We start from the raw sequence: 13,345 nt of genomic DNA on the forward strand, positions 1-13,345 counted from the left end.
TGTTGATTCTTAGCGATTATACATTGTCCTCATTGGACCATCATACATTTCAAGAAGTGAGGCTCCTGAATTCTATTTGTAAGTGGCAAATTTTAGCCTAGTTATTTTATAAATATATAAATAAATGAAATAAATATTTCTTATTTCCACAGAAAAAGAAGAGATAAACATGCCAATGGTGGTCTCTTACCAGTCAATTTCACTGAAATAACATCTATTGATAACTCTGGAAGCATTGGACGTTCTGAGGTCAAGACACAAAACTTCGAAACACCTTTATATACCTTTGAAATATGGTTGTAAAATACCTTGCTTTTGACTATGTCGGTAATGTTGCTATCTGTGAAATCGTCATAACTGTACCAGGTAATTTTATAAACACAAATCGCTCATCAAAATGCTTACTGACCTATTATATTTTTCAGACAACACTTCATCTCAGTTAAGATCACATCACTTCAGATTGAAAATACATGACGTTGTTTCTGTATTAGTTAGAAAATTCGGAGCTGATGGAATTGCTCCATATGTGGCACAAGATGATCAAATTATGTGCAAAAGACTGAGGAATTTAAGGAAAAAAGAAGCTAGAAGGAAACGTAAGGGAGAAATGGAGCAAGCAGAATCATATTTTAATTTTTCAATAAACTCATCATGGCTTCTCTAGTTTCTTTGAAGCGAAAGTTTGTCGCTGATGATGTCTTCAAGGCTGAACTTGATGAATTTTTGAGGAGAGAGTTAGCCGAAGATGGCTACTCTGGTGTTGAAGTTAGGACAACTCCAGCTAAAACTGAAATTATCATCTCTGCGACTAGGACTGATTTAGTTCTCTTGTTTGTCGCTGATGGTGTCTTCAAGGCTGAACTTGATGAATTTTTGAGGAGAGAGTTAGCCGAAGATGGCTACTCTGGTGTTGAAGTTAGGACAACTCCAGCTAAAACTGAAATTATCATCTCTGCGACTAGGACTGATTTAGTTCTTGGTGAAAAAAACCGCAGGATTCGAGAATTAACTCGTTTAGTCACAATGAGATTTAACTTTCCTGAGAACTCTGTTGCGCTCTATGCAGAGAAAGTAGCAAACAGGGGCTTGTGTGCTACTGCCCAGGCTGAATCTTTAAGGTTCAAGCTTCTCGGGGGGCTCGCTATTCGCAGAGCCTGCTATGGCGTATTACGATATATTATGCAGAATGGCGCTCAAGGTATTTAAACTAATCATTACAAATTACTCTGTAGAAAAAGACAATTTCTTCATAGCAAAGGACAACTTGAGAAACTACATCACCTTCGATTCAGAAGTGATAAGGATGCAAGATCATAATTTCTGGCAAACTTATAGGCCAGAGAGCAAAAGCAATGGAATTTGTGGAAGGACTCATGATTCATTCTGGAGATCCGGTCAACACATATGTCAACACTGCAACAAGACATGTGCTCTTGAGGCAGGGAGTCGTTGGTATCAAGATAAAAATAATGTTGCCTCACGATGCCACAGGCAAAATTGGACCTTAAAACCCTCTTCCTGACAAAATTGTGATAAGTGAGCCCAAAGAAGAGCCTCTTGCAGAGTCCCCCAGATTTCTGTGTGCAAAAGACTGAGGAATTCAAGGAAAAAAGAAGCTAGAAGGAAGCGTAAGGGAGAAATGGAGCAAGCAGAATCATATTTTAATTTTTCAATTAACTCATCATGGCTTCTCTAGTTTCTTTGAAGCGAAAGTTTGTCGCTGATGGTGTCTTCAAGGCTGAACTTGATGAATTTTTGAGGAGAGAGTTAGCCGAAGATGGCTACTCTGGTGTTGAAGTTAGGACAACTCCAGCTAAAACTGAAATTATCATCTCTGCGACTAGGACTGATTTAGTTCTTGGTGAAAAAAACCGCAGGATTCGAGAATTAACTCGTTTAGTCACAATGAGATTTAACTTTCCTGAGAACTCTGTTGCGCTCTATGCAGAGAAAGTAGCAAACAGGGGCTTGTGTGCTACTGCCCAGGCTGAATCTTTAAGGTTCAAGCTTCTCGGGGGGCTCGCTATTCGCAGAGCCTGCTATGGCGTATTACGCTATATTATGCAGAATGGCGCTCAAGGTATTTAAACTAATCATTACAAATTACTCTGTAGAAAAAGACAATTTCTTCATAGCAAAGGACAACTTGAGAAACTACATCACCTTCGATTCAGAAGTGATAAGGATGCGAGATCATAATTTCTGGCAAACTTAGAGGCCAGAGAGCAAAAGCAATGGAATTTGTGGAAGGACTCATGATTCATTCCGGAGATCCGGTCAACACATATGTCAACACTGCAACAAGACATGTGCTATTGAGGCAGGGAGTCGTTGGTATCAAGATAAAAATAATGTTGCCTCACGATGCCACAGGCAAAATTGGACCTAAAAACCCTCTTCCTGACAAAATTGTGATAAGTGAGCCCAAAGAAGAGCCTCTTTCAGTGTCCCCCAGAACTCTGTGTGCAAAAGACTGAGGAATTCAAGGAAAAAAGAAGCTAGAAGGAAACGTAAGGGAGAAATGGAGCAAGGAGAATCATATTTTAATTTTTCAATTAACTCATCATGGCTTCTCTAGTTTCTTTGAAGCGAAAGTTTGTCGCTGATGGTGTCTTCAAGGCTGAACTTGATGAATTTTTGAGGAGAGAGTTAGCCGAAGATGGCTACACTGGTGTTGAAGTTAGGACAACTCCAACTAAAACTGAAATTATCATCTCTGCGACTAGGACTAATTTAGTTCTTGGTGAAAAAAACCGCAGGATTCGAGAATTAACTCGTTTAGTCACAATGAGATTTAACTTTCCTGAGAACTCTGTTGCGCTCTATGCAGAGAAAGTAGCAAACAGGGGCTTGTGTGCTACTGCCCAGGCTGAATCTTTAAGGTTCAAGCTTCTCGGGGGGCTCGCTATTCGCAGAGCCTGCTAAGGCGTATTACGCTATATTATGCAGAATGGCGCTCAAGGTATTTAAACTAATCATTACAAATTACTCTGTAGAAAAAGACAATTTCTTCATAGCAAAGGACAACTTGAGAAACTACATCACCTTCGATTCAGAAGTGATAAGGATGCGAGATCATAATTTCTGGCAAACTTAGAGGCCAGAGAGCAAAAGCAATGGAATTTGTGGAAGGACTCATGATTCATTCTGGAGATCCGGTCAACACATATGTCAACACTGCAACAAGACATGTGCTCTTGAGGCAGGGAGTCGTTGGTATCAAGATAAAAATAATGTTGCCTCACGATGCCACAGGCAAAATTGGACCTAAAAACCCTCTTCCTGACAAAATTGTGATAAGTGAGCCCAAAGAAGAGCCTCTTTCAGTGTCCCCCAGAACTCTGTGTGCAAAAGACTGAGGAATTCAAGGAAAAAAGAAGCTAGAAGGAAACGTAAGGGAGAAATGGAGCAAGGAGAATCATATTTTAATTTTTCAATTAACTCATCATGGCTTCTCTAGTTTCTTTGAAGCGAAAGTTTGTCGCTGATGGTGTCTTCAAGGCTGAACTTGATGAATTTTTGAGGAGAGAGTTAGCCGAAGATGGCTACTCTGGTGTTGAAGTTAGGACAACTCCAACTAAAACTGAAATTATCATCTCTGCGACTAGGACTAATTTAGTTCTTGGTGAAAAAAACCGCAGGATTCGAGAATTAACTCGTTTAGTCACAATGAGATTTAACTTTCCTGAGAACTCTGTTGCGCTCTATGCAGAGAAAGTAGCAAACAGGGGCTTGTGTGCTACTGCCCAGGCTGAATCTTTAAGGTTCAAGCTTCTCGGGGGGCTCGCTATTCGCAGAGCCTGCTATGGCGTATTACGCTATATTATGCAGAATGGCGCTCAAGGTATTTAAACTAATCATTACAAATTACTCTGTAGAAAAAGACAATTTCTTCATAGCAAAGGACAACTTGAGAAACTACATCACCTTCAATTCAGAAGTGATAAGGATGCGAGATCATAATTTCTGGCAAACTTAGAGGCCAGAGAGCAAAAGCAATGGAATTTGTGGAAGGACTCATGATTCATTCTGGAGATCCGGTCAACACATATGTCAACACTGCAACAAGACATGTGCTCTTGAGGCAGGGAGTCGTTGATATCAAGATAAAAATAATGTTGCCTCACGATGCCACAGGCAAAATTAGACCTAAAAACCCTCTTCCTGACAAAATTGTGATAAGTGAGCCCAAAGAAGAGCCTCTTCCAGAGTCCCCCAGAACATAGTTAAAAGCGAATAGTGATGAACCAAAAGAACCTTCTCCTAAAGAAGAATGATCATTCAATAAAAGAACTCTGTACATAAGTTAAAAATAAAGTTGAGTTAAAATATGAAAAAGAAGAGAATGACGAATCCCTCATCAATTCTAAACATAAGAGTATTGGCGATATTCTCGCGGATTCTGATTCAGAAGTTGAAAGTATGGAGACTGACGAGCCTAAACCAAAGAAGAAGAGAAGGAATGAGAACTATATCCAAGAGGATCCCGATTCAATTGTTGATTTAGCTGATCCAACTGCAGTAGGAAAAGTTTCAACATCGAAACCAGTTCCCAAAATTGAGAAAGAGGAAGAAATCAAGAAAAAAGAAAAAGACAGGGGTTTCAAAACTGGCAATGATGGAAGGTTGATAATAAAAGAGAATTCATCAGATAGTGAAACTGATGAGAAGAAAAACAAAATCAGTTTTGATGCATCTGATTCAGAAGAGGAAAGCATTGTAACTATGCCACTAACAAACCGAAAAAGGAAACGATCTGATACTGCCAGCATGGCTAGTGGTTTTACTGCAACTACTAGCAAGAGTTCTAAATATAAACATGGCGGAGTTGGTATCCATAGAGCTTTGGATACATCATCTCTTCGAAGTGGAACCACTGCTGGTTCAGAATATAGATCAAAGAAGGCCAAAGGAGACGTCAAAAGGAAAAGCAAATGTGATCCTTACGCTTATCTGCCATTGCAAAGATCTGCACTTAATAAAAGAAATAAAAAAAATAAAAATAAGAAGACAAACTACTTTTTGTAAATATAGAAATAGATAGTCTTTTGACTGAATCCACACTGGAGAATTAACAATATTGAATGATGGAATCCGGAAAATACTGATTGGGTTATAAGGAGTATTTGAAGACACTGATACAGGGAAAAGCTAAACTTATAATCATTATTATACACCTTCCATAAGGAAAGGTGAAATTGAATACTATGCCAGTAGCGGAGAGTGTACATCATTACACTGGTAAAGATGAGAGAAGAAAAATCAAAGGGCGTTGATGATGAAGATGAGGTCAGATGTGCAAAAAGAGTACGTTTGTCTGAAGATTCTTAGAGATTATACATTGTGTCCGGATTCGCCAGATCCTGACCATAATACATTTCAATACGTGATTTTAGAGGATCATGAATTCTATTGGTAAGTGGTGAATTTTAAGTTATAAAAATAAATGAAATAAATATTTCTTATTTTCACAGAAAAAAAAATCAAATAGTGCCCAAGTGAACACAAGCTGTTTCCATTCTGATTCAGAAGTTGAAAGTATGGAGACTGACGAGCCTAAACCAAAGAAGAAGAGAAGGAATGAGAACTATATCCAAGAGGATCCCGATTCAATTGTTGATTTAGCTGTTAGCTGATCCAACTGCAGTAGAAAAAGTTTCAACATCGAAACCAGTTCCCAAAATTGAGGAAGAGGAAGAAATCAAGAAAACAGAAAAAGACAGGGGTTTCAAAACTGGCAATGATGGAAGGTTGATAATAAAAGAGGATTCATCAGATATTGAAACTGATGAGAAGAAAAACAAAATCAGTTTTGATGCATCTGATTCAGAAGAGGAAAGCGTTGAAACTATGCCACTAACAAACCGAAAAAGGAAACGATCTGATACTGCCAGCATGGCTAGTGGTTTTACTGCAACTACTAGCAAGAGTTCTAAATATAAACATGGCGGAGTTGGTATCCATAGAGCTTTGGATACATCATCTCTTCGAAGTGGAACCACTGCTGGTTCAGAATATAGATCAAAGAAGGTCAAAGGAGACGTCAAAAGGAAAGGCGAATGTGATCCTTACGCTTATCTGCCATTGCAAAGATCTGCACTTAATAAAAGGAATAAAAATAATAAGAATAAGAAGACAAACTACTTTTTGTAAATATATAAATAGATAGTCTTTTGACTGAATCCACACTGGAGAATTAACAATATTGAATGCTGGAATCCGGAAAATACTGATTGGGTTATAAGGAGTATTTGAAGACACTGATACAGGGAAAAGCTAAACTTATAATCATTATTATACACCTTCCATAAGGAAAGGTGAAATTGAATACTATGCCAGTAGCGGAGAGTGTACATCATTACACTGGTAAAGATGAGAGAAGAAAAATCAAAGGGCGTTGATGATGAAGATGAGGTCAGATGTGCAAAAAGACTACGTTTGTCTGAAGATTCTTAGAGATTATACATTGTTTCCGGATTCGCCGGATCCTGACCATAATACATTTCAATACGTGATTTTAGAGGCTCCTGAATTCTATTGGTAAGTGGTAAATTTTAAATTATAAAAATAAATGAAATAAATATTTCTTATTTTCACAGAAAAAAAATCAAATAGTGCCCAAGTGAACACAAGCCGTTTCCAGCCTACAACTTCACCACTCGAATTTCCTTCAAAAATGCAGAAACAGGCTTGTCAGGATCAAAGGAAATAGATAATGAAGATGTGCAAAAGGACCTGATACATCACATTTTGCAATTCCCAAATAAAAAGGAAGAAATGAACGAGAAGGAATCCATGGACATAGATAATGAAGATTACTATAGATTTGCAAGAGAACTTATTACTTCATCTTAAAACTTGCAATTTTTGAAAAATATAGTAAGTGGTTTCTTTCTAATACACAAATTCAAAATGAACATATCATTAGAGGAAAGGACTCGAATATTGTTCAAATATATTAGGCGCAATGTATTTATTATGCTAGTATTATTTACGATTTCTACGACACTAGCACCCAGGATGATTTAGGTTCTTGTGGCAATATGTATGGGAAAGTTTACTAAAAGTAACACATTTAATTTCGGAGTATCAGCTTTATCCTTTTTGGCACCTTATGTGTAGGCAAAAATTTGGCTGAAATATATAGTTAAGCAACAATTTTTGTACGGAAATTATGTTACAAAAATAAATAATTTTAAAAAATAAAAAAAAACACAACAATGTCTCAAAGGATAGAAAGTCTTTTCACATTGCCCAAAATATTTGGACAGTTTCTCGAACAATATTCGAGTCCTCTCCTCTCATGAATAAATGAATGATAATTATCACGGTGTGAGGGTTTTACAATGGTCAGAAAGGCTTTTCACATTGTGCCCAATATATTTGAACAGTTTCTCGAACAACATTTGTGTCCTTTCCTCTAATTATCTTTTTATCTCGAATTTGTATAATAGGACTATTACGAAGAAGCCTTTTACTACATTTTTAAGAGTTGCAAGTTGCCCATTTTTGTGTGAATTGTAGAATAAGGGGTTCAAATATGGAAAAAGTTTAATTAATATTTAACTTGGTATGTCGATTTAATGAATTATATTGATAAATAGGATATTTTGTCTAAGTAAATAAAGTTTACTCATATTTCTAATTTAGTATTAAAAAGTTCTCATACAAGATACACACGGTGTCACATTGAAAAGGAAAATTGAGATGTTGATTTTCCAGAATCTTAATTTTACTATCCGATCTCTGTTTGCTTTTCAATGTGACACCGTGTTTAATAATATGTCAAAATGTTACTTTATGTGATGACTAGTTTGTATGTAACTCATGTGTTATATTTTATCGATTAAAATCTATATTTATATATTACCTGATATCTTTATATTTTTACGTTCAGAATCTGAATACTTCTGTTAAGATCGTGATTGTCCAAAATTCTTACTGAGTTTGAAATTTTCTATTCTCAATAATTGGAAAAAAATCCATACATTCTAACTGAACTTAGAAATGTGTTACAAAATACTGATACAAAGGTTTGTGCAACATTTTGTGGTTGAAGAAAAGAAATTCGATTTCATAGAATCTTTCACTGAAATTATCGATTTTATTTGATCTAATAACAGTACTCGTATTGACCCTTCAAACCACAAACAAGCTGATTTGTTTCGAATTTTAAAAGTATTTATAAATTTCAATAAACTGCTTCAATTTCAAAATAGATAAATTTAAATGCTTCTAATACAATGTTTGGGTGCCTATATATAATGGCATATGTCGAAAGAGAAAAATTGGAAACTTCAAAGCCTCATGTTTGTTGATAGCTTAACCAGAACCATAGAATATTCAGAAAAGGCAAATTTTCGAGATTACAAATCCAATTAGGTTGAAACTTTGTTTCTTTATTCACGCAGTATATCATGAGTAATTGAAAATATTTCAACTAAAAATCTTGAGCTCAAATTATGAAAATTTAACACAACTAGATGAAATGTTTCTGACATATAGGGTGTTTTATTTCAAAATTTATAAATTGATTCACTTAAACTATTTTACTCATAATTTTCATATTTTGGAGAAAGAATATGTACTATACCCTACTATATTTTAACAAATAAACGTTTTTTTTAACCACCAGAGGCGTACAACGGTGACAATTAGCTTCGGGTAGCTCGTTCACAAATTCTACTCCACTGGCAGAATTTCAATTCAATGAATGAGGGGATACAATTTTAACAGATAGTAACTCCAATTTGTTCATTTTGTTGATTGGACACATGGAGATTCTTGAAATACCTTGATATTCATGTTATCTCTTGAAATTCATATTTTGGCACATGAAAAAATAATTAATACTTGCATTCTTCGTCTAATTATTAACATCCTGAACTTTCACAAATTCACTGGCTGATACAAGATCCTTGAAGATTCATAGATATCTTGATAACGTGATTCGAGTCTAGTATTCATTTCATTGAATTTTTTGAAGAAAGGCCTGAAGGACACTTGAAACATGGAAGGTTTCATATTTCTCAGTACCTTGAACAGTTGTTAGTTCAGAAGACATTCCAAAAACCAAACCAGGAAGATTCTTCCTTTTAGTCTTTTTGAGATGACCAAATATTCAATCACTTTCATTAAATTTTTGGTATTTTGATAAATACTTCATATATTACGTTTTTGAGTGATCTTGACAGCATCATTAACTTGTTTTATGGTGATTTCGAGTTGCTGTTCTACGTGATTTAGGTTGGGGGAGCTCCGTATTGGAAAATCACAACACAGAATCAAGGTGAACCTCATTAACCGGCAAAAGATTCACAGTTGCAGCACTCGCATTGCAATCATCGAGTCTTTCGGTTGTTTACATGTTTTTTATCTTTTCATATGAGCGACATACATTTGTTTTGTTGTCTATAAATTTAATTTTTTAACTTAATTTTGTACTCAAGTACCGAAGAATTATTTTTTAACATACTATATCAATTATAACTCTAGTATGTATTATTATATTCATTGTTTTAAATTTTAGTTATTGCGATCTCTTGTAGTGTTTCGGTTTAGGTAAGTGTCTCCTGCCAAAATTATCCAGTGGCGGAGATATAGGAGTGCGAGGATCCTTTTCCTATTGAAAATCTACACCAATGTCTTTTTTCAAAGAAACTTATTATATTTCTGAATTCAACAGAGCTTCATAACAAAAGATCTTTTAATTTTTTTCATTGAATGTGTGAATTGAAAATTATGCCAAACCTATTGAAACAAACGTTAGAAATTGATTCGATTACGACTAACATACCTGTACATGTAGGACACATGTGGTCACAAGCAATCCTGAACAGGTTATTGTGGATAGGTAGAGGCAAGACATGAAGAGCGCATGTTTGAGCCTGATGCAATACCGATGGTAAAGCGTCTCCAGCTCCATCCCATCTACTGAAACAAAGTAGCATTTATTACATAACTAGAAAAAAGGTCTCACGAAAGATATTTCTAGGAAATTTTTTGTAGCTACTCTAAATCGACTCTTCAAAAGGCATTCTATTGTAAAGGGTGTTTTTTTAAGAGCTATAGAACTTTAAATTGCAATAAAACAACGATGGATTATTAGACTGACATGAATTTTATTTATCCGCAAGATAATCTTGTGGCATTTCATATTAAATATGGTTTCTGGCATATGAACGCCACGCCTGGCTCGGATGTAGTCCAATCTGGACGTCCAATTTTCAAGGACTTTTTTCAACATTTGTGGCCGTATATCGGCAATAACACGGCGAATGTTGTCTTCCAAATGGTCAAGGGTTTGTGGCTTATCCGCATAGAACAACGACTTTACATTGCCCCACAGAAAGTAGTATAGCAGTGTTTAATCACAAGATCTTGGAGGCCAATTCACAGGTCCAAAACGTGAAATTAGGCGGTCACCAAACGTGTCTTTCAATAAATCGATTTTGGCACGAGCTGTGTGACATGTTGCGCCGTCATGAAGGAACCATATAGCTCCTAGACATCATGGTTGTTCAATTCAGGAATGAAAAAGTTAGTAATCATGGCTCTATACCGATCACCATTGACTGTAACGTTCTGGCCATCATCGTTTTTGAAGAAGTACGGACCAATGATTCCACCAGCCCATAAAGCGCACCAAAGAGTCAGTTTTTCTAGATGTAACGGTGTTTCGACATACACCTCAGGATTAGCTTCACTCCGAATGCGGCAGTTTTGTTTGTTGACGTAGTATTCAACCAGAAGTGCGCTTCATCGCTAAACAAAATAAAATGGACGTAGTGCGCGATACGTATTCCGCACAGAACCATTATTTTCGAAATTAAATTGCACTATTTGCAAGCGCTGTTGAGGCGTGAGTCTTTTCATGATGAATTGCCAAAACAAACTGAGAATAAATCACTTGACAGCTGTTAAATGGGTCGCCATCTTGAACAGTAATGCCAACTTAAAGTTATATACCTCGAAAAAAAACATCCGTTTTGTACAAATGTGATCACTGTGAAACCACTGACCACTTGGTGAAAAGTTGTTCAATTTATAAATTATATGGTGTTTTCTAAGCTATCCATTCAGTTTCAGATTCTTCTGTGCGGTGTTGCCACAATGATTGAATTATCAGTAGAAATAAGGAATATTACAATAGTTCCAACTTTCGTCGAAAGGAAATACCATGCTCACCTGACGAAGTCATGTTATCATGACGAAACAATTGTTGTGAAAATAAATATATAAAGCGGAAATAAGTTATTTTACTTTTTAATCATCAGAAAGGAAATACTTTATGAGTTTTTTTTATAACATTTTACAAAATTGCAGGTTTGACCCTATTGTGATGATTTTCGTTAGGATTCTTTATTTTACGAATATTACGAAGTTTTTCTTCATTCACAAATTAAAAATACATATAAAAATAAATGAATTCTGTGAAATTCACAAATTTCCAAGATACCCATAATTCCCGGAGTTTCAGGATTTTCATTGACTTCTCGTAAAACCACCAAACCAGGATCGTAACAACGTTTTTCTCCATTTAGTACATACCCTTCAGCCTTTCAGCAGAAACTCCAAACCTCGGGTGTTTTTATATAATTAAACGAAATTCGCGAAGGAATCACTGAATAATTCAAGACAGAAACCCCCTTCCAAACTCGGAACTTGGTTCATATTTATCGATGTTTCAGCTGCAATAATAAAGTGATCAAACCTCGAATTCACTTCAAAGGAACATGCGGAATTTCCGCTTTTGTAATTCAGAAATTTTGGGGGATTAGTTTGAAAGAATTAGGAAACGAAATTCTGCTCTGGGGATGACCCCGATTTATCAGGTCTTCTTATGTGCTACTTCCTCCAATTTAAACAGGGGCGTGCGAGGCCTTTAAAACAAGGTAGGCGTTGCTTTCCATAAAATTATTGATAGAACCAAGATTCTAACTGAAGTTCTGAAACATGCATAAAAAAAATTTTTTTAAATGAAACAAGCAAGCATTTTCTAATAGGAATGATACAGTTTATAGATAATGGCAACAATGTATTTTATTTTTGACATTTCTTATGTCATTTTGACTTCAACCTTGAACAAAACGTCCGGTTTTCTATTTTTCGCTATAGTTTTTATTTTATTTTTATTAATGAAAATTATAACATTTATTACCCCTTTCTGGTTCTTTGCTTTTTTGTTTTCAGTTTTAATTACGATATATTTATTATTATTATTATTATTTGAACTGGGGTCGTTTTGCTTCGGTGAGCCTTCCGGGAACTGCGACCATGCAGATCTTTTGTTCACTACCCTACTCATTCATAGAAACCCAGGGAGGTCGTCAACGACGTTAATAAAATTGACAACCTCCCTAGGGGCCTTGGCCATTACCTCTCTGGTATCCAGGACCGGCTTGCCCATGTGAATGGTTCTTAGGCCAGCCAGCTCTGGACACTTGCATATCAAGTGTTCAGAAGTTTCTACTTCCGATCCACAGAGCCTGCAAATCTCGTCTGCTGACTTACCCATACGGTACAAATGATGTTTGTACCGACAGTGCCCCGTCAGCAGTCCCACCATCACCCGAAGCTCCGCTCGTGACAGCTTCAGGAGTTTTCTGGTGTAAGTAGGTGAAATCTTCACGAATTTCTTTGCCTGAGCAAGTCTAGGAGTGTTAGTCCAGTGGATTGTCCTACTGTTCAACTCCCATAGCTGGACCGCAGCTTTGTATTGGTCTTTTCCTATCCCACAGAAAGGCTCAGGTCCAGCAGGTCTTAACCTAGATGCACTTTTTGCAAGCTCGTCCGCTCTCTCATTTCCTTCAACACCACAGTGCCCTGGTACCCATAGTATACGATATATTTACTTTCAGTGAAAAGAACGCATTGAAAAGATTTTGTTTGAATTAAGAAGAAGCCCTTCAATATCAATATATCAGCTTATTCTATAAGCAAATACACTAACCAATCACTACAACTATACGGGGAGACAGAGTTTTTGCTGCACAGAGAGAAGTGTTTATTTGATATTATCGAAAATGTTAATAAATCATTTATTGGATATATGGACAAACAAATATTAGTTTCATGGAAATAAATAATTTATTTGAAATCCCACCAATAATCATCATTTATTATTACACTCCATTCATTTACGCATAACTTATATTAATAATGCTGAAGTAATATCCATTTGAAGGAAATAAATATAGTTGAGGTTGATATATCATTGTGTAATAATTAATAAACCTTATTTAAATGTAATATGTATCCATGCTGAATAAAAAAAATATATCAATTCAGTAATGGTTTACGTATTTCTTAGATAATTATTTTGGTTGTTTCTATTATCCGA

General features: G+C 35.9%; 3 protein-coding genes and 1 pseudogene across 11 annotated transcripts in view; 3 read left to right on the plus strand and 1 right to left on the minus strand.

Annotated features, from left to right (window-relative positions):
* Positions 1–13,345, minus strand: part of LOC123672494 (adenylate cyclase type 2) — a 150,986-nt gene that overhangs the window by 92,246 nt on the left and 45,395 nt on the right. For 5 of the 8 annotated variants that reach the window (XM_045606596.1, XM_045606598.1, XM_045606594.1 and 2 more), the window contains one exon: positions 9,800–9,936. In XM_045606596.1, the coding sequence (XP_045462552.1) occupies positions 9,800–9,936 (137 nt within the window). The remainder of the gene's footprint in view (positions 1–9,799; positions 9,937–13,345) is intronic. The other 3 variants (XM_045606597.1, XM_045606599.1, XM_045606602.1) reach the window with 1 other exon arrangement.
* On the plus strand, positions 1,316–2,634 carry LOC123672496 (40S ribosomal protein S3-like). Its single transcript, XM_045606603.1, has 2 exons — positions 1,316–2,083; positions 2,188–2,634. The coding sequence occupies exons 1-2, from the start codon at positions 1,687–1,689 to the stop codon at positions 2,478–2,480; spliced, it is 690 nt and encodes a 229-aa protein (XP_045462559.1). The 5' UTR covers positions 1,316–1,686; the 3' UTR covers positions 2,481–2,634.
* On the plus strand, positions 2,569–3,516 carry LOC123672497 (annotated as a pseudogene).
* Positions 3,445–5,293, plus strand: LOC123672498 (40S ribosomal protein S3-like). Of its 2 annotated transcripts, none has more exons than XM_045606604.1 (2): positions 3,445–3,847; positions 3,952–5,293. In XM_045606604.1, exons 1-2 carry the CDS (start codon positions 3,451–3,453, stop codon positions 4,227–4,229), a joined length of 675 nt encoding a protein of 224 aa, XP_045462560.1. In that variant the 5' UTR covers positions 3,445–3,450; the 3' UTR covers positions 4,230–5,293. The 2 variants fall into 2 exon arrangements, with proteins under 2 accessions (XP_045462560.1, XP_045462561.1); XM_045606605.1 differs by having other exon boundaries at positions 3,882–4,103.

The sequence above is a fragment of the Harmonia axyridis genome, chromosome 2 (genome assembly GCF_914767665.1).
Source record: "Harmonia axyridis chromosome 2, icHarAxyr1.1, whole genome shotgun sequence".
NCBI classification, from domain to species: Eukaryota; Metazoa; Arthropoda; class Insecta; order Coleoptera; family Coccinellidae; genus Harmonia; species Harmonia axyridis.